We start from the raw sequence: 21,494 nt of genomic DNA on the forward strand, positions 1-21,494 counted from the left end.
TCAATATGGCGGACGAATGATAGATTGCATCTATGCATGGCTTCTACATCTTTCACATTGAATAAAGTACACTACTGGATTAAATCTCAACTTTTCTAGGATAATTCTTTAAAATAACAAGTAAGTACAGCTTTTGATCACTTTGTAGCTTTTAGGGCTTTCAAACATAGTTGAAAGTACGTTCACTGCTTCTCAGTTACCGTTAGTCCGTTACGGTACCGTAGTACCGTTGTTGATTCTCAGTTTACCGTTACTGTCGTGAAGTTTACATCATTCAAAACGCTACTAAATATACATATCATTATTTTCTTGAGTACTCGATAAGCAACATTTAATCACCAAAGTAATAACCGGAATAAGATTATCCATAACCAACAAGTGAGAACCTAAATAAAAATGATTCTTTTGCTTCGTAGATTACTACACAACAGCGAGCTCAAAAAATAAAAAAGAAATCTCTCTCCGTCTAGCTTTTCCTTTTGCTTTTTCGTTCAAGTGTTTAAATCATTTCCTGTTAGCGGTTAATATTTCGATAGCGTTAGGAATTTCTTTACATTTTTAAACTGTCGAAAAATTCCATGCGCATTTTATTTTATTGTTATTTTGATTGAAATTTTGAACGTTTGAGAAACGAATTTTTTTTTTCCGTAACTTTAATATCCCAGAATATTTTTGGCTCTTCAGGTAAATAATTCATAAGTGCCTCTACACTTTACTTTCGGTGCGGTTATTTCTCATAAATGATCATTAACTTAACTATGATTATTCAAATAATTACTCGTCTTTAAATTTAAATATATTTGTGACAACTCTTTGATACCAAATAAAGTCTGTAGATATTTATTGTTTTATTCTTTTTAAATATTACTTTGTAAAAAAAAAAAAAACTCATCAGTACGCAGAATTTTTTCACAAGTTTTTTACCGCCCCGAGAGTTATTATACACTGCTTGACAATTGCTAAGGAACAATTACGTGTTTTGGAATAATTAAGAATAGATAATGATTAAACAAACAGAACGAAGTATATAATTAGTAGGGATGATGTGCTTTTATCATAAGGACAAAATATTACAGATATTACTGCATCAATGAAGTAAAAACTTAAAAATAAAAAAAAATCCTACTTAGATGATTTTCAAACAACCACAAAAAAATTATCTAGGTCAGAATGAAGGAGACATGAGTACCTGAATATGATGTATGATTACCAGGGACACTAATGCACATCTTACATCTGTTTTCCATATTCCCCACTAATTTATTGACGAGTGCTTGGGGGATGTCTTCCCATTCCTCTCTCAAGGCGGATTTGAGTTCTTGTACTGTTCTGAGAGGGACGGTTCTTCGCGCAACACGTCTGCCAAGATCCTCCCAGGCAAGTTCAATTGGATTTATGTCGGGAAAGTAAGCAGGCCATTGCATACGGAGAATGTTTTCACTTTGCAGTGTGTCTGACAATTCAATGCTCCTGTGAGGCCGTGTATCGTGGCCCGGAAAGAGAAAGTCTGGACCTAAAGATCCCCTAAAAAGACGAACATGGTCCAGCATAACCTCTCTGCAATACATTTGCGACGAAACGCCTTCTTGTTTAAAAATAGAAGCGGTGTTCTGCCATTGTGCATGACGCCCGCCCACACCATCACGCCTGGGCCGTACTGATCACGCTCGCAAACAAATTTTTGTGCATAACGTATTCTACGTTCTCTCCACAGTCGTTGGTGACCAGAATCACTTGTCACTCTGAAACGAGATTCGTCAGAGAACATCACTCTAGACCAATTTTGACGATCTCAACCAACATGTTCCTTACACCAGCGTAATCTCTCTCGACGATGGTGTGGTTGAACATTTTATGCAACGTACGGGCTTCCGTGCATACAAACCAACATTATTTACTCGCCGTGAGATGGTTCTTGCAGAAACATGCGTACCGGTAGCGGTTGTAAGATTTGCAGCTATCTGTACAGGAGTGAAATTTCTGTTTCTTTTTACCACGAGAGCTTCATAGCAATCCTCTGACGGTGTGGTGTTCCCACAACGACCTCCGGCGTACTTTTGCAAAACATTTCCACCTTCAGCGGCCTTCTTTAATTCGGAGATGGCACTTTTTGATACACCTATTACAGCAGCCACAGTGGTGACGCTTTGAATTGCTTCCAGTCGTCTAACCACTCGTCCATGATCGTAGGTACTCAAATGATGTCTTGCTGACATTTTACTCTTAAATATTTCAAGAACCAAACAGAATTTCAGAGAAAAACCTTTTTTAACATCCGCACTATTTTTGTTAAAAACCAAACAGCGTGAATTTTCGTACGAATCTTGATCGTGTATGCACTGTCTTTTATACAGGTAATGTGTCTTGATCTACCACACCATCTGAACTTGAATTTGTTTCCATTGGCCAGCTGGTTGAGGTACAAATTTGCATAAATCACTTGTTCCTTTTAGCAATTGTCAAGCAGTGTAATTATTATTATTTATTTTATTTATTTTTAAGAAAAGGATAAAAATTTCACAGGTCCGCAATGTTTTTCAGTTGCTTTTACCTACCCGTGGGTCAAAAGAGGTTGAGAAACACTGATGTAGAGAACGATCAGATGAATTGAAGCAATGAGCACTTCTTAACTATGTTGAAAATTCTGAAATATGATCAAATGCTGTAAGTATAAGTTTTAATCATTTCCAGCACTGAATTCATGCAATGTGAAACGTGTGCAAAACGTAGACTATCATGAATCAAAACAAAACTATTAAAAAAAAATACACAACTGTATTCAAAATAGCACACAATACGGGGGAGGAGGAAGGAGGATCTACAGTAAGGGTGCCATTTCTCTCTCCGAAGGTTCATTCCTTTCACCCCGGCTGCCTATTTTTAAAAGGTGCCTGTTTTTCATCCTAGTTAGAGGTGCAATTTCGGCTCCGTATTAGGTGCCGCTGGTGAACAAGCGTTTCACCCCTGAAAGGTGCCGAATGCAACCTGTAGTTTTAACAGTGCAATTGATGATATATCCAGCAACCAGTAATAAATAGCTCACACTATGTTAGCAAACTTTTAAGTGATGGGAAAGAAAACATGATGAAGCGCAATATAAGAGCTAAACTTGTTTCTCAAGAGAGCACGGATAACTCTAACGTTCGGTGGGACATTTGAGTTATAAGTCATTCCACGTCAACTGACCTAATTTTTCAAATCGTCCCCACTCGACCATCTCCGATTTGGATGAAATTTTACAGAGGCATAGAGATGCCTATGAAACTAACTTATGCAAATTTTCAGCTTCCTAGATCCAAATCCTGAGGATCTAGGATCTCCGAAAAATGTAATCCAAAATGGCGGATTTGCTTTTTGTGCCAAATTGCCAAGTTTACAGAAAATTTTATCAGACTGGAAGCCTGAAATTTTAGGCGCTTAAAGTATGTTTGACCGTTAGTATCTTCAAGTATTTTTGTGAATTTGGGTTCGTTAGATTTTGTGTAGCATACGCGTGAACACTTGTGAAAAAGCGCGAGGGGAAAATTTTTTCCTGAATTTTAGGTTGTCATACAATTTGAACAAAATAACTCAAAAGCTCGTGCTGCATGATTCCATTGTAAAAATACTTGTTTTTAAGGGGTTACAGTTGCAGAGCTTAAATATCTATTTTCTAAAAGATATTGTGATTCAAAGTGGCTATCAAAACCGTTCACGTAAAAAATAGCATATTTTCAATGCGCTATAGCTCAAGTTAGTCACCTGGCATCTTCATTTTATTTATACCAATAGAAAGAACACATTTTTTCCTTTCAAAATAAGTTTTTTCCTCGATGGTGTTATTTCGAATAAGGATTTAAAAAAACGAGCTTGATATTTTGCCTGTCGTACCGAATTGCAAGAGTAAAAAAAAGAAGTGCTCTTAAATAACCTGTGAGTGCGTCGAAAATGGATTTATCTGTACACTGATGTGTAAATGCTGCAATGGAAATTGCTATGTAACTGTGTAAATTACTTGTAAATTCAAACGTTTTAAATTACCTTCTATATAATCATTGTATGTATCACTTCTCAGATTTGTAATTCAGTTTAGTAGTAGTTTCTACAATAGCGAGTTATATTTCAATAAATAACAATTTTATTAACTTTATTAACATAGCACTAAACTTCTTGTTGCAGTATGATTATTTCTTTCTCTTACATCGGTTGAAACATAGAGCAAACGTCGCAAACCGTCTAATGAGAAAAACTTGACATTTGTTTTAAAGCTTTCAATTATAAATTTTGGAGTTCTATTAAAAAATACCCGTCCCCCACCCTCCCTCTCATTTTGCAAGTGCAAATATGACTTATAAAACAGCAGAATGTGAATGAAACTTCCAAAAAAAATGTGAATTTCATTTTAAAGTGTATTTGAAGTCTTTCTTTTTTTCTTCTTTTTTGCCGTTAACGAAAATTGATTTCGTTTTAACAAATCAAGGTGTTGTATTCATTCTTAAATAACAATTCAAGGATTTGTTTCAAGTTTTGAAAATTTACCAGCTTTGCTTACGATTTTTAGTTTCTGGATTTATTCTCAGTTTTGTAATCAGTTTTATCAGTAAATTTCAAAACATATGTTCAGATTGTCTAATGTTTTGGATTTCTGGGGTTCGGATTACCGGGTTCTACTGTAAATGAATTGATTTTCTTTAATATAGTGAGTTAAAATACGTAAAAAAACATTTCTCAAAAAACCACTCGAGAAATGTTAAAGACTTTGATTAGTTAAAGTTAGGTTTTAAAAAATAAAAGTTTTTAAAATTATTATTAAAATTAGGAGGTTCAGAGACATTTTGATGGCTTTTTACGTTTTAGTAAGTATGATAGAACTCCCAAAAAAGATACAGTGGGGGGGGGGGGGGGTAGTGTTGGGAGTTTGACCAAAAATGTGCGCCAGGGGGGTTTGGGAGGGGATTTTGAAATGTCTCCCCTTTCAAAAATGTTTGTTAGTACATTGTCTACAAGCATACCAAGTTTCATGATTTTATCACAAAATGCAGTTTCCGGCTATATTTTCTACCATAGCCTACAATGGCATTGGTTACAACGATGCGTAGAAGGCAATGTGGGAGTCAATTTTACCACGGAGAAAAAAAGTCCATGTGCGACACATCAGTCCAGTGACACAATGGAGTAAGTTATAAGAAATCAAATCATAGAAATAATAAAAAATCAGAAAACAATACAACCAAATAAAAGTCAAAAGGGTACAGTCCGGTAGTCAAATTGATTCAAATTAATACTGAAGAAAATCTGCTAGGATCGCAGCACTTGGCGTCTTGGTCTTGTAGTCGAAAGAAAGCCCAAATGAGGCAGTGAGAAACAAAGGGATGTAAGTGGACATTTTCAAGTTTTGAGTAAAACGCGTTTAAGGATAAGATCCTATGTAGGCTTTCATTGAAATGTTTTTCTAAAGCATGCTGTATAGCAGCACCTACCAGGGCTACTAGTACCTTCTCTTGCCCCAAGACAGAGGACAGGTTCACCTATCATGTGTACTTGTTATCTCCACATTTTTAATTTTGCCACTTACATCCCTTTGCTTCTCACTACCTAGAATTATTTTGTGCGACTGCGGCACGTTGCGTCTTGTATCAACAGAAAGGTAAAAATAGAATGTGAAGGAGTCTATAGCGGGGAAAAGTCATGAAGAAGCGACTATCATTTGGACAACGAAAGTAAGCGCCAAATCCGGCAATCGGCGCAGGGTTCAGCAACAGTGTCAGCGGAACTGGAGGAATCAATGAGGAAAAACAACCCGGGCACAGACTCCAAATATTTTGCTGCCGGAGGGTATGTCAGTCACAAAAGGAGGCCTTCCTACCCTCCTTCCATAAACTACAGCTGGGGTTAATCTGCGAAAGAGAAAGGGGGGACAGCAGAAAGGCGGAGTCTCTCTTAAAGCAATAAACAGCCCATGTCTAGGGCAGAAAATGCTAAATAGAAGTGACGACTAGCGTGCGATGGATTGCATGCGGAATACGTACGCAGGTGAAAATCGCTTTAGCACGAAAACTGTTACGGAAAATTATCCGCTTTGGGGTTTATCTGATTTCTTTTTTGAGCAGCAAGCTGAGAAAATGAGAAAAGTGAAATTGAACAGCCGACGCGGGGGAAAAAAAATGTAAGTCGAGATAAAACTGGAATTTCATTGTATTTCATTTGAAAATGAGAAACAATGTGACACAAATGATTTAGTTTAAGATGAAATGTAAGTGAGAGCTTTCTCTAAAAAATAATAGAAAATAATATTGACTTTGTTACAAAAAAAAAAAAAAACTCTATGAAACTAAATGAAAACTAATTTTATTCCCCTGCAAAATATTCATATGATTAAATAATCAGGATAATAAATATTTCCTTTTATATTTTTTTTTTTGCATCGCCAAAAATTTATTTTGCTCCTTAAACAATTCCAATATTAAGCATTTTTACTTTTGTAAAATGCATTACTAAGTTATTTTCCCCCCAAACGATTAAAAATCGATTAGCAAGCGTCCACTTATCTTTAAGAGAAAAGTTTCGCTTAACCAAACGTATCTAGTTGCTTTTACTGGCATATGAAGAAACTAAATGCGCTTAAAACCCCTCGTGTATATATATATATATATATATATATATATATATATATATATATACGAGGGGGGACCCAAAAAAAAACTTTGAAGGTTAGTTTGTCTTGGGGGGGGGGGGGGAGTAAGTCGACAAAAAAACTTTTTATCATATTTTTAAGAAGAAAGCTGTAAAACAATATGAATGCAGGATTCAATAAACTTTTCTCCCAAAGTTTGGAGAGGTAATAATAATAATAACAAAACGAAGTTCTGCATTTGAAAAATGCAAAAACACTAGTCATCAGCTATAATAAAGCATCCATACATATTGCCTTTCAACAATTTTTAAGAAAACGATTTATTTTCTCAACGGAAACTCTAAACGGAATTTAATTTTAAAATTAAATTTCAAAGTTTTGGAAATTCTAATTAAATGATTCAGGGGTGATGGTGAAACTCAAGTAAAATTTTCTGAAGACAGTGAGAAATTTTCGGAAACTATGAGAAGGCTCATCCCCGCTTCCCCCCTGTAAAAGCACTTCATCCCCCCTCCCCCCCTGTAAAAGCACTTCATATATTCATACAAACATTATTAAAGAAAATAATTTTAAAAGTTTTTTTTTTTTTTTTAATTATCAGTTTTAGAATGTGTTGTCACTCTAAAATTTTCGGATCACAAACACCCCTGAAAGGACCAAAAACAATCACAGAGAGAAAACTCCGTCATAAAAATATGCTGCATAAATTCATCTCACTCATCTACATGCGTCACGGGAATTTCAAGCAAAACATGTTCTCACGGGAAATGTAAAAAATGCAAAATTTTAATCAATTAATAAATTGTCGGTTTTCAAAAGAAAAAGATAAGTCAAATTTCGTACCGATTGCAACGGTTTCGAACACAGGCAATTCGTTTTCCCAATTACAATACACGAACTGCAGTAAAAACAACTTTGCAGTAAGCGACTAAGTTAAGAGTTAGCTACTGCGCAAAATTCCCCACGTAGGAAGAGAGTAAAGATTCTTGAAAACACATAAAAATTGCGTGTTTTTCGACTTAGAAACAAATGTAACCACGAACTCAAATTTCGAATATTCATATACCCCCCCCCCCATTGGGTCCACGGTGTCTAGAGTCGTAAGTGGTTTAGTTCTCGTTCCCTTATGGGTAAGGGGGCCCCGGCCGAAAGGTCCGTTCTCTGGAAGCCCCAGATGGCATAGCAGAGCGGGGTTCCCTATTGTGTACCCCCCCCCTCCACCATTTGAATAAATCTTTTAAATCTTAATACACCTGTGAAGCACAGAAAATAAACAAACTTGCAACATTCGGTGAAGCACGAGTTTATTTTTTATTTATTTTTAAATTTTAACTACGCCTATTTGAGTAAATAATTTGCAGCTGAATTAAATAAGTTTATGAAAGCCGGAGACAAGACAGAATCGGGTGAATAGAGGGAAAAACAAAACAATAAACGATGGTTTTTTCGAAAACATTCATACAACTACAAAACACCTTAAACGTACTTTAGAAAAAGGTTTTTTTTTTTTGTTACTTCAATTTGATGGATGATAACACGATATTTTTAAAATAAATTTTCCTTCCCCAGTCAGTTTTTCATGTTGATCTTTGATTTTATTTTATATTATTATTATTATTATTATTTTTTGAGCAATCACGATTGCTTATTGCTTTCATTTCACCGTCCTTGATGTTGTGGTTCCTTTTTCAGCGTGGACCAGGGACACCAGCACCACCGCCCACCGGCCTCTGCAGGCGCGGCTCCGAGCACTGCCTCCTGGAATCCGTTTCTCCTGGTCAATGGCGTCCATGTCCTACACACACGCGCGCTCATACATACACACAAGCACACACACACACATACATGCACACACGCTCATACACATAAGTCGTTACACACATACACACACGCCTGCACACACACAACTATACACACGTAACCTCCCAGGAGGAGGGGTAGGCTTTGGGGGGACAGGAGCTGTTTCTAGAAACAATAGCCCCCAATGAGTAGGGCCCTGTTTGCAACTAGTGATCGCGAAAAACATAATTTGAATTCAAAATTTCAGAATTCAAGTTTTTTTTTTTTTTTTGTTTGTTTGTTTGTTTGTTTTTGCAACAGAGCAGAAATTATAATTATGTATGATTTTATTTCTTACACTACAAGACAAGTAGCAGGTAATTTTTCACTTGAATTGAATACACTAGCTCAAAAGGCTATAAAACCTCATTCACATCAAAAACGTTTATCCAAAATCACTACCTCGATCCGACGAAAAACGTATCTGATTTTTTTCCTATTTAGCGAAATTTCTCGTGAAAACAACAATAATAATAACAATAATACTTTACATGAAAATCATAACAAAAGCATAAAAGTAGGTTTTGTTTTTAGTAAAAGTATTCTTAAAAACGATTTAAAGAAAAAACATTTAATTTAACTAAACGTTAGACTTTTTGGACAACCTAATCTAATGCTAGTAAAACGTTGGCTAAAGGTTTTTGGGAAAGGGCTTTTTATTTACTTATTTTTTTAAAAAATCAAACATTTTTCAACGTTGAAGTTCTTGGGAAAAATTTAAAGCTTTTTATCTAGGAATATAAACGACACTAGAAATTGAATTCTAACACCAAACATTCAAACAGCAGAAGGAAAAAATGCATTTTCAGTTTTCTATATATAACGCGGAAAAAGATTGAATGACCAATTTCTTCATTTTAGCTTTTAAAACTTCGAAAACTAAAAGAGCATTTTGAATTTCGAGAACAACTATTCTTTATTTTTATTTTTAATCTTAAATTTATACATTAATTATAAAAAAAATCATACCTTTAGCAACGATCAACAATGAATAGAATATTTTGATTTTAAAATCCAACTCCATGTCATTTTAAACTTATTTTAAAATAATTTTTACTGCCCTTAATTGTCCCTGAAAAAGAGTAGAGACGAGGAAAGGGGTGGGATCAGAACGTAGTGTAAAATGCTTCATTTCACAACTTTTCTATTACAGAAAATGTACTTTTTTTTTAAACTTTTTGATGAAAAAATCTCATTAAGGTTCTAGTCCACACAAGTGCCGACGTCAAATGCTGCAGAAACACTTTGCATCTTCATGTGGTATACTAAGAGCCCGATTTTGACATCCTTTTGTCCTAGAAATGGACTTATCAGTCTGAAACCGAGGAGGCAGATATCATCCAGTAATTGGAGCCGAGACGAAAGATAAGGACGAAACAGCAGCATCTGGATGTCATAACCATCAGGCTGCCGGTATACTGCATGAAGTTCTGTCTTAACCCTAACTTAAGGGCGGTAATTTACTGCACAAATTGTATCCTTTCAAAACTGAGAATAAACAGATAAATAACTTTGAACAGTCTACTTGTAGTTCAAAATAAATATATAAAAATAAACATGTGCGAAAGAATATTATTTTGTGGATTTGGAAGCATCTCTTCAGCTCTTTAAAATTTGCGCAATTAAGTCATTTAACATTTCTTCTAATTCAGTAAGTTACGAGAAAATAATCATCTGCAAACTATAGACTTTCTTTTTATTTTGATAGCCTTTCTTAAACAAGTCCTTAGTTCTAAAAACAAGTGTCGAACCCCAAAGTGAATAACTTTGAGGAAATCGTACACTGTAAAAAAAATCCGGAAACGTTTCTGAGTATATCGTGCAGCTGTGGTTCATGAAAGTTTCAAAAACGTTTCTGAGTATTTCGGAATCCTCTTTCTGTAATGTCCAGAAACGTGTCTGAGTATTTCGGAATCCTCTTTCTGTAATTTTCAGAAACGTTTCTGAGTATTTCGGAATCCTCTTTCTGTAATGTCCAGAAACGTGTCTGAGTATTTCGGAATCCTCTTTCTGTAATTTTCAGAAACGTTTCTGAGTATTTTGGAATCCTCTTTCCGTAATTTCCAGAAATGTTTCTGAGTATTCTGTGCAGCTGTGGTTCATGAAAGTTTCGAAAACGTTTCCGAGTATTTCGGAATTCTCCAAACAATTTTCAAAAACGTTTCCGAGAATTTCGGAATCCTTTTTCCGTGATTTTTTCTAAAATATAATTCTTTATTATAGTATTGCATACCATATCAGCTTCAATTCTTTCATATCTAAGAGCAATAATACAAGCAATTTTAGAATCATTCGTGGATTTTTTTTTTTTTTTTTGGAATTTCTAATGACAAATAGCATGGTTAACAGCATAACATATGCACAGTTATAAATTTTTGAAAAATTATGAAATAATCTAGTAGTTTCATTCCTAATCACAAAATCGTCGGGGAATTGGAGTGGGGATACCTTCTGAAAAGTGGGGATTGTTTGTTAAACAATCTTAAACTTCAGTTTTTCTCTCAATATTTCCAAGACAAAACTATCAACATATTGTATTTTTAATGCAGAACTTAAAAACATATCTTGTATCAAACTTGATAGCTTTTATCTTCGGATAAAATTTGACAGAACTTACCTATCCTTCGCGTTCCTAAATTCGTTCACCTCAAGTCAATTTCTCTGACGAACAAAGTGTACCGAAAAGTACCAACAGAGAAATTGATGAATTTAAATATGACAGCAAGTCCCCCTGCTGGAACCATTCGGGTTGATTCTTCTGTTCTTGCCCTTTTCCAGCTCATCACAAATATAAATACTTATTCAAAATAGGTTACTGATTTTATTTTTACAGTGTGCGCAAAATGCATTATATATTTTATTTATTAAAACATTGAACTCTATTACATGATTATTCCATTTTATATATACGAGAATACCCCCCCCCCCACCATAAGAGTGATGGTGCACCCATAAAATGCTATGAAGCGCCCACCCCCCCTTGAAAAAGCAACATCATACACATTATAAATCAAAGTATCATATACATTATAAATCAAAGTATCATATAAATTATAAGTCAAATACTTTAATATGGTGTAAAAATACAAAATTATTTTATTAAGTCTTTTTTTTTTTTTTTTGCTTTTGGTAAAATTGAGGCTCGTAAAACGAAAAAAAAATGAAGACACTTTTAAATACATATATGTATCTATTTGTTAAATAAATTAATACACATTTAACTAATTTAAAGCGTTTCGCTAATGCAAATATTTAAAGAGATATCGTCATTTAGATAATACTGAAGCACTATGTTCCTAATTACAAGAGATTGTATGAAGTAAAAAAAAAAAACTATCTAGCTACACTGTTTACAAGAGAATGAAAACATGCAACCTTAAAGACGAACTATCAAACCTGACAATTTGCATATTATAACATTTAATTCATAATGCTTGATACATAAATGTTCAGCCAAATATTAACTGAGATTGACACATAAAAACAAAGTACACAATAACACTTATTTAAATTTTTTTATAATCTTCAATTCATAAATTTTACAGAATAAAACTAGACACACTTGCACTTTAAATATGTGTTCTATATAATGTAAAATATTTTCAAATTGCAATAGTTCACAACGAAAAAATGATACTGAAGAAAATACTTTTTTTTTAACGAGATTTATATGAACTAAATCTCTTTAAAGTAATCGAGTTGCAAAGCGACTTACCTATTCGTCGGTGGTGGTCTTTTGCAGGCTTTGGTCACCAAAAAGGTGATTTTTATGACAGAATAAAATTCTGCCAACAAAAATTACCCATTTGGTATAGAAAGAAGAAAAGTATCCAAGAAAAAAGTAAATTACCTACACAAGTTATGCGACGCAATGAATTTAGATGGCGTCCTCTCGGCAGTTATTTGGTTTTTAATTTCAGTTTGTATTCCTTCCGCGAGCATGCGTCGAGAATTTGCACTTCGTACTTAAAAACAAGTGACATAGCTTCAAATTCAATCTCATGACGATACATATGCAAGAAAATATAAGACTTTAAAATTATCTTCAGTGAATTCATGCGAGGAACAAAACTTCTACTAATCCCCTTGATGAGTGTTACTTCGCATACATGAATCAGCACTTGTTTTCATTGCGTGCTTTCGAAAGTTTCAGTTTAGATTTGCTGCTGGACTATAAAATTGCCGTGTCAGCTGCGCATGCGTCGACTCTTACTTTCTTGTTAAACGGGAAACGTTTTTGATTATAGCAGAAAACTGCGGAGGGCGTACGAATCTGTGTATTACGGAAAACTTTTTTGTATATTCAGAGAGTTTTCCGAGATTTTTTACAGTGTACCACCTTGTCAAACTCTCTTCCCTAAGGTTAGTTTTAAGTTTGTCTTTGCTGAAGCAAAAAAAATGCTACTTTACATTGATATAAAGTTTCTTGGTTCTTTCCACTGCCATAGTTTTCGATGCTTTTAGCGCTTTTGAATCAAAATACTTTTAAAAGTCAATGAAGAGAAAAACAAAAGAATAATTCATTCTCCTCACCGAGGTACAGTACACTCCCGATTATCCGTAGGTGGGTTATCTGCTTTGCAATTTATCCGCGGTCTTTCGGACCTTCATTTTTTTTCCTTTACTTTTTTTTTCTCTTTTTCTTTTTGCTGCGATGATTTACTGAATGTACTAAAATACACTCATTAAAACTTATCATGTGCAAAACCTGTTTTTAGACATTTCTATTTCATTCTTCCCTCTTCTTTGCAATGACATCAAATCTTCAAGGGCGCCAAAACCTGTGCAGCTGAACCATGTGTGGCGTAATCTAACTTGATTTGTTTAAGCTGACTTGTTTGAACGATTTGATGCGTATGTGTATTTATTCCGTATGCAGTAATGAGCTACTACAAGCTACTATGGTCTTAGCTTTTATCGTTTATCACTGTTATCGTTTTTATCTAGTTTAAATACCTGTGTGAGACAAAATATCCTTCTTCAAAAGATATCAGATTAATAAAAAAAAAAAACGAATGTTATTAATGAAATTAGTAAAATATCACATACCTTCGATTTCCAACAATTGCCTGAGTTCTTCGTTGAGAAATTCGTATCGCTTTTCAAGATCACACTCTTTTTCTCTGTAAAAGAGAAACATAGAAATTAGCTTCAATTATAAGATATGAAGGAACTATAAGGTGCAAAGTGGCGAGGGCATAAGGGGAGGGTTGTGATATTATCCCCATATTGACTTAATACTTTTATTTGATACTTTGATTGGCTCAAATAGAATTTACCTCCGCCTGTGATAATAATCTTTTCTAAACATCTCACTAAAACTCAAAGGTTTTCTTTATGTAATAAGTCAAATGAAGTAAACTGTATAAAAGTCACGAATGCAAACCGCAGAATTGTTTGGAATTAATAGAGCTAGCCATTAAAAACTCGGGTGATTATTCTTGAGGAAGGGGGGGGGGGTGCACAGCGTTTTTTAAACAATTTTCTTCGCATTCTACTAGTTTTTAATGGCCCAACTAGCAGTTTCAGCTTTTCATCATTAAAAGGCCTATTTACAGTTATTTCAATTTTATTTATTTCTCTTATTTTGTTTAATTAATTAGTTATTATTGTTTTACATTTTCCCAACAAGAAAGGTGTAATGAATGAACTTCAGGAGATAAAAAAAGCGCAACTATTTTCCATTTTACTTGGACTTAATGTTGAACGCACTTGTACTTCTTTTCCTGAGGGGGGAGGGGGGGAGTTGTCTATTATAATCATTAAAAAAAATAAGAGCATGAATTTTCAAAAGATTTGACAGACATTTTGATTGATAAAAACGTGTACGATTAAGCTCTTAAAAAAGCCCAATGTAAGTTATTTTAGACATTCCTTTTGAGAAGAATGCAAACAAACATTTCCAGCATCTAATGAAAAATCATGCTCATAAATAGAATAATAAAACGTATTCACATTCTCGATTCTACTAAGATTAAAAGTCGGACGTACTTTTATATCTTTTTTCTGCAAGCAAATAAATAAATAAAAAATAAAACAACATTTAAAAAACAAGATGTCCATTATAATCATAAGAAAAACAAAAGAATGAATTTTTAAGATTTAATAGATTGTTTTGTCTGATGGAAACGTTTAAGATAAAGCTCTTAAAAAAAGTTGAAAAATTCCTAATGCCATTTATTTCAGGTATTCCTTGCAAGGAAAATGCAAACAAACATTTCCAACGTCTAATGCAAAGTCGTACCCATAAATAAAAATACGTCCGCGCTAACGACAGGTTTCTTTCTAAAAGATTTTGAGCACCCAATAGCCAAACTAAGGCGCTGCTGCATCGACTGATAAATCCACGACGTGGCTCAAGTAATTGATCTTTAAATTGCACGATATTTGACCAGCAAATAGGGAGAGAGAAGCTAAGCTAGATTGAGGGCGAACAAACAGCGGAGGGGTAGCACAGATAACCTTGCTGACAAGCCTCTTTATGGACTGACTGGGAGCCACTGATAAGTAATGACTCACACACTCTTTTCTACGGCATAGCAATCTTATATTTTTACATCCAGTCAAGGGTGACTAATTTTCATATTCGCCGAATTAGGATTTCCATGGCCTAGAGATCATTTTGGCGAAGATCTGCGCTCAAAGTAACAACCACCCACAAAATGATCTGTTTGCTAAAGGACTAGGCAAGACATTGCTATCACCATCTCTGGTTATTATGGAGGAGGAGATGGAATATTTGGCTCGAAACATAAAATCCCGTTTTGAGAATATTCCATCGTGTGTGTATAGACAAGTTTGTCTCAAAGAGGAGTACACGTACTTTTAGGGGATACCGTGAAGAGTTCTTTAAGGACATGTGGAAAGTTTCATGTCTGTGGAAGTTAGACTTCCTCGGGTAGATATCCACCATAGAAATTCTTAAGGAGGACAATACCTCTCCCCCCCCCAGCTCCCAGCTTGATCAAGTCAAAATGATGCTCATGTCCTAATAGTCACTCGTGTCATAAGAAGTGAACAGACTATTCGACATCAATCTGGCTGAAGTGATAAACACGAGGGCCCATAAAAGTATTTTGTGACGGGCCCCAAAATTTCTGTGCGCGCCCCTGTAAAGTACCGCAGTTGACGTTTCTTTGTCTCAAAACTGGATACTTTTGGAGGACTCAAAAAAAAAAAAAAAAGTATGTGATGCTGATATAAAATTGGCAATACTTCAAAGTTACGGAGTAGGAAGATGTTCAACCTCGCGATATGACATTTTACATCTCAAGATTTCAACAATAACTTACTGGTGGGGCCATCTTTCGTCAAACGGAGTAAACTTATTTGTACTCTCTACTTTTCCTGAAATTTGAAGTTGAAATGGGTTATTAAAATTCGTTTTCGAATACCCTATTTAACCACTGAAGCTCTTCCCACTTTCTCCAAATAATAGCTAGGCGCTGAAAAAATTGATCATTTGCATACCCTTCGTGTCTCTACCGTGCCTGCGACTTGCATAATTCGATCAATTTTCCCTCTCAGTGTTGATAACACTGAAAAACAAATTTTTACGAATTTTCTGTTCCTCAATATACATTGGGTGTTTCTTAGCCATTTCAATGTGCTGAAAAAGAATATGTTTGCAAAAATTTTCTATAGCCCTTCAATTTTGAGAAATTTCATTTATATGTTTTGGATTATATAGGTTATCTTATAGCAGCAATAAGTTTACTACATTTTTCTTTTAGCTACATTTGATCGATGGACATATTTTACTCATCACAGCAATAGAGTAAGTAACAAGAGAGTAAAAACCAAATTCCCTTTGATAAGTTTTAAGTTTGCGACCTTGAGCAGATGGCGCTAGGCATTCCATATCATTTCGGTTTCACACAAGATTACGGTAGTTGAAGTTGTCTTTCGGTACGTGGAAATGCCCTGCCATCGGTTCCCATTTTTGGATTTTGAAAAATATTACGAAAATATGAAGATATTGCTTCATGAAATCGACTATTCACATCATAATAGGAATATATGTAAACTTTTTAAAGTAATTGCCCTTCTCATTTGTCTACAACTTGGTTGTACAAAATACTGCTATTTTCTGAGCAAATAGGACTGCAGAGCAAAACATGAACATTACATCAAAAGAAATGGCCAGAGCGCAAACAATATATTGCACGTGAAAACAAAAATCCAAAACTTTCCTCCACTTGATAAAAAAAAAAAAAATAAACAGTCTCTCACCTTCACATATAAAGTTGGGATTAATGGAGAATTTTGTAAAAGCAACGGATAAAAAAGGGTGTAGATTTCCGTATTTGCAGGAACAGTTTCTGTCACTCACAAGGAGGGTATTTTCACAGACTCACAAATTAGAAAGCTTATGAAGGACCAAAATTTTGAAGCTAGTTTAAGTGATTTAGGAAAAACAGCATGGTTTGATTTTTAAAACGCTGTGACACAATTCTTAGGAAAGAATAGAAGTCCTAAATATGAAAAAGTAATTAAAGACTTGTTAAAAAAAGTTACAGAAAATTCGTCTTTTCAATGTCATTGATTTTTTTTTCTTTTTGCATTTCACTTAAATTTTCCCCCTGAAAGTATGGAAACTATGAGTGACGAGCATGGGAAGTGCTTCCACTAGGATATTTCTGCAATTGAAGCGCAAAATTAAGGACAGTTCACTCCTAATATTCTCGGGTTTACTGTTGGAATCTTATTAGAGAAGTTTGTGATAGGGCCTGTAAGAGAGTATCCGCAGTTAAGGCATTTCCAGTATGAAATTTAAGATTTTCTTTACAAATATCATTATTTTTTCTTAAAAAATCTTTTATTCTTCTAAAACTTTTTAAGCAATATATATTTTTAGTGCTTTATATTAGTTTTAAGCTTTTTAATTGTTTATATAAGATGGTAAATGACAAAAATATTGTATATGTGTTGAATAAAAAACATTAAATTGAGATTTTAAAGATTTTGGATTTTTCAAAAATCTGTGGGTGATGGAATATTTTTATTGCCATATTCTTTTTTCAACACCACCTAAAACATAAAAGTCACCATTTACTTATTGAGGAAAGGAAACCTTGTTTACCAGTGTAATTCAATGTTGCAGAGTATGTTTACACAGTCTATAAATTGTTAAGTATAAAACGAATGTCGCTAAATTCTATAGAACGTCTTCATAGAGTTATGAGGTATTCCAAGAGACAATACTAAGGACGGAAACAGCCTATGAAATATTTTTATAGAGACTATAAAGAGTATTTAGAAATTATGGAATAAATGGTGTCATCAGAGTACTAGTGGGCAGGTTCTGATTAAAGCCTAGTCCCGTGGGTTCATAAATCTGTACACTATAGTTTATAGGGCACTAAAATTTCGCAAATTCCTTTCTTTCATCCCTTTTCAAGAACATCTCACTTAATTATAATACAATTTATTTCAGCCAATGACAATAATTAACCTTTAGGAACCTGCATTTAGTAAGAAAATATCAGTTTTCTCCTATTTTGTTGCCTTTATTATATAAATTTCACTTAATTTTTCTACGAACATGAAAAATTCAATGATTCCATATCATGGCTAGTTTTCAAAAATACAAATTTGCATATAAACCTACTTGTGAGGGGAAGCACCAATTTGTACCAGGAGTTGTGTACAATATATAAGTATAAACGCTTGATAGTTTTCTTGCACACTACAACTGGTTTATAAATATACGGGGACACCAACTTTTATCAGGACCTGGGTATTGCTTTGGCTTGATTGGGTCCTGAAAGTGGGCCAAGTTTGTAATTAATAGTTGGTTCTATAAATTTTAGCGCAGGAGGCAACTCTCAGTCTAGTTCAATTTTTAAAATGCCATCTTCTACAGAATTTTTCAGAATTATTTTTTTGCAAAACTGTTCAAAAATCTCAAATAGTTCAACTTTACGATGTTTTCATAAAAAAACTTTAGACTATTATAGATCTATTATTACAGCTCTGACACAGAGTTCATAAATGCATGCTTAGATTAAAAAGAATGATTTTACTGTATGGAAATTCTCTATAGAGCTTGTGCAAACATTCTGAAGAAGAGCTAGAAGAACAACTTCTTTAAAGCCCAAAATTAGAGTGAAGAAACAGGTATAAATATTTATTGCGTCAATAATGAACCTTCACGTGCTTTGCTTAGAAGATGCTTGCTTTAGTTATGAGAAATCTTTAAAATAAGTCATTTATAACTTAAAACAATTGTGATATTACTTCAAATGATGACTGATTATCCCATTCGTTTATTAATTTGAAGTCAAAAAAAAAACATGCATGTGTTACAATTTATTCTATTCATTAAAAAATTCCAAACGAAGAGCAAGATAAGATCGGATTAAAATTACTTAAATCAACAATTGTCGAGATTACTTTTTAGGAACGATCAACTTCTATGTAATAAGAGGAAAAACCAGATCATTCATAACGGCAGAATGACACTCCGGAAAATCAGACATAGTGGCGCCATCTGTTAACGTATCCAAACACTGCAAACATTACCAAACAAGTTTAGGCAACACAATGTTTTCAAAAAAAAAGCTCATTGTTTGAAAACAACGTCATGCCGTTGAGAGTACACTTATATCGATTTTTATGCACAACATGCATAAAGAAAACATAAACAAATTTCGTGTTCTGTTTATAAAGAAGAGCTGGTTATGATAGTCTTTTGGCAGTCTTTAAGAATGTTTCTCTGTAATTTTTTGCAAAGCATTAACGCATTCATGATCACTTGCGCCACATTTCCATGATAGAATCTTCCTTCACTAACAAATCAGAAAGATCATTTCATTTAAGCCAAAAACGAAGTCTGTAGATTCAATAGTTCGTTTACAATCGCAAAACAGACAAATAATCGGAAAATTCGACTTTTGAAGAAAAGAGACAAAACACTTTTTCAAGACAATATGGAAGATCCTATTCTAAAAAAGGGGGCAAAGAATGATATAATGCGACTCTAATGTGTGTTTATATAATTTATGTGCGCTGACAAAACACGGCGGTTAGAGAAAACTTAAATTAGGTCAATAATTGACAGCCCTTTGCAAGTAACGCAAACATTCCTTCCCCTACGTATCTATGCCTTTAACTTAAGGAGGCTCCTGCGTCGAGGGCCTTGACACTTGTTGCAATTTAAGGGGTTTTTTTCAACATCCAAAAATATTTTATCTTTAATTTTAACAAAAGGTAGAATCAACTCATTCGATAAAAATCCAAGGAAAGGGAGTATTTCAGTTTAAGACAGGGATGAGAAATTAAATATGTTGGGGAGACCGGAGCAAGATGACTATGCTAACAATTTTTGTTGTTTATTAGTTTATTTTTAAGGATAATAAAATTAATTTTACATGAGCTGTTAGAATAATCCTTTGTAGTATTAAATATATTACCATTTAATTTCTCAAGTAAAATAAATGAAGGATATTTTAATTTTTCATACACTTAACAAATTGTCATCTTGTCCCAGTACTGGGGCAAGATAACTTTGGCCATGGGGCAAGATGACAACACTGAAAAGGGTTGAACATATTTTATCTTTTGAATATATTACATAGTTTAACAAATAATAACTGTGTTTTTACATCTTACATAAAGTATCAAATTAAGCGTAATGCATTGCAACATAATGTTGAAGTGTTTAGTTGTGCAGCAAACAATAGTTACAAATAAAAATGCCATTTTCATAATAGGAACATTCCTCATGCCACCACTCTTGGCATTGCAGCATTCTATCCATTTTTCTGTTGGGAGTCGAAATATTCCTCTCATAGGCGGATCCAGGGAGGGGGCCATGGGGGTCATGGCCCCTCCAAGAAAATTTCTAGAATAGTTAAAATTCCCCCTTTTTTGAGCAAAAATGCAAAAAAAAAATCCCTTATAATACATACAAAGTCTAACAATAAGGAAAACAATGAGAGAGGGACCATGGCCACCCTAAGAAAGTTTCAAAAATAGTTAAAAGCGTTTTTTAGAGCAAAATATTTAAAAATATTTCCTCATTGTAATTTATGTGAAGTCTAATAAGAATGGAAACAATGCCAGAGGGAGGGCATGGGCACACCACGAAAATATCAAGTGTATACTAAATATTTGGTTCATTTAGCATAATGGGCTCGTCTCGTTAGATGTGCTTACTTCCCCCATAGGTGAACGAAAAGGGATATGTGTTAGTAAGTGTCCGATAAAAAGTTATGCATTTAATGATTGTGCATTAAGTTAAAGTAAGATTTATAACCAGGTTTTATGCAGTGTTATGTAACTATTCTTCATTCCCTTTTTAAAATGGGACCCTCCAAACACCACTCCTCTTCTCCCTTATTAATATTACCAAAGATCTTCTACAAACCATGTTTTTAAAAATAGCTTGTAAAAGTTTCCAGGGGAAGTATGTTCCAAATATGCTTAAATTTTCTGCAGATTTCTTAAAAAGATTTTCTGCAGATATTTTTTAGCTGGGAAGACTTTGATTTTTAAAATGTTTCCGGGGGAGAACTCCTCTTGCCCTAACATCAATAAAAGTAATCAAGAATTACGTTTTTTGAGCTTCAATTTCGAAAAATTGCTGATCCTCTAAAAGTTACTCATGAATCATGGATTTGCCTACATTTGCAATTTAAAGAGTGCAATTTCGAAAAAATTTTGTGGACCTCAATCTCTTCAACTCCTAACCTTACCAAAGATACCAAAAATAGACCAAAACAGCCTTTTTAGAACTACAATTTCTGTGGGAGAGCTCCAAACTTCTTCTCCCCTACAATTACCAAAGGTTATTAGAATGCATCTTTTTAAGACTGCAAATTACAAAAATTTCTTCGTGTGTGAACCCTGGAATTTCTCCTCCACGTATCATAACGAAAAGGTTGTACTAAACTGCGTTTTTGACTCTACAATGGCAAAAAATAATTAAAAAAAAACATCCGCCGGAGAATCCCCGAACCTCCCTCTTCTTAACATTATTGGCGATAATGTTTGCGTTTTAATGTTTTAATTTAATGGACTGGGGGAGTCTTACCCGAGC

At 34.1% G+C, this 21,494-nt stretch overlaps 1 protein-coding gene across 1 annotated transcript in view; it reads right to left on the bottom strand.

Annotated features, from left to right (window-relative positions):
* Nucleotides 1-21,494, bottom strand: part of LOC129218296 (EH domain-binding protein 1-like) — a 200,683-nt gene that overhangs the window by 41,020 nt on the left and 138,169 nt on the right. The window contains exon 18 of the mRNA XM_054852529.1: nucleotides 13,502-13,575. Within this exon, the coding sequence (XP_054708504.1) occupies nucleotides 13,502-13,575 (74 nt within the window). The remainder of the gene's footprint in view (nucleotides 1-13,501; nucleotides 13,576-21,494) is intronic.

Source organism: Uloborus diversus, chromosome 3 (assembly GCF_026930045.1).
Source record: "Uloborus diversus isolate 005 chromosome 3, Udiv.v.3.1, whole genome shotgun sequence".
Classification (NCBI taxonomy): Eukaryota; Metazoa; Arthropoda; class Arachnida; order Araneae; family Uloboridae; genus Uloborus; species Uloborus diversus.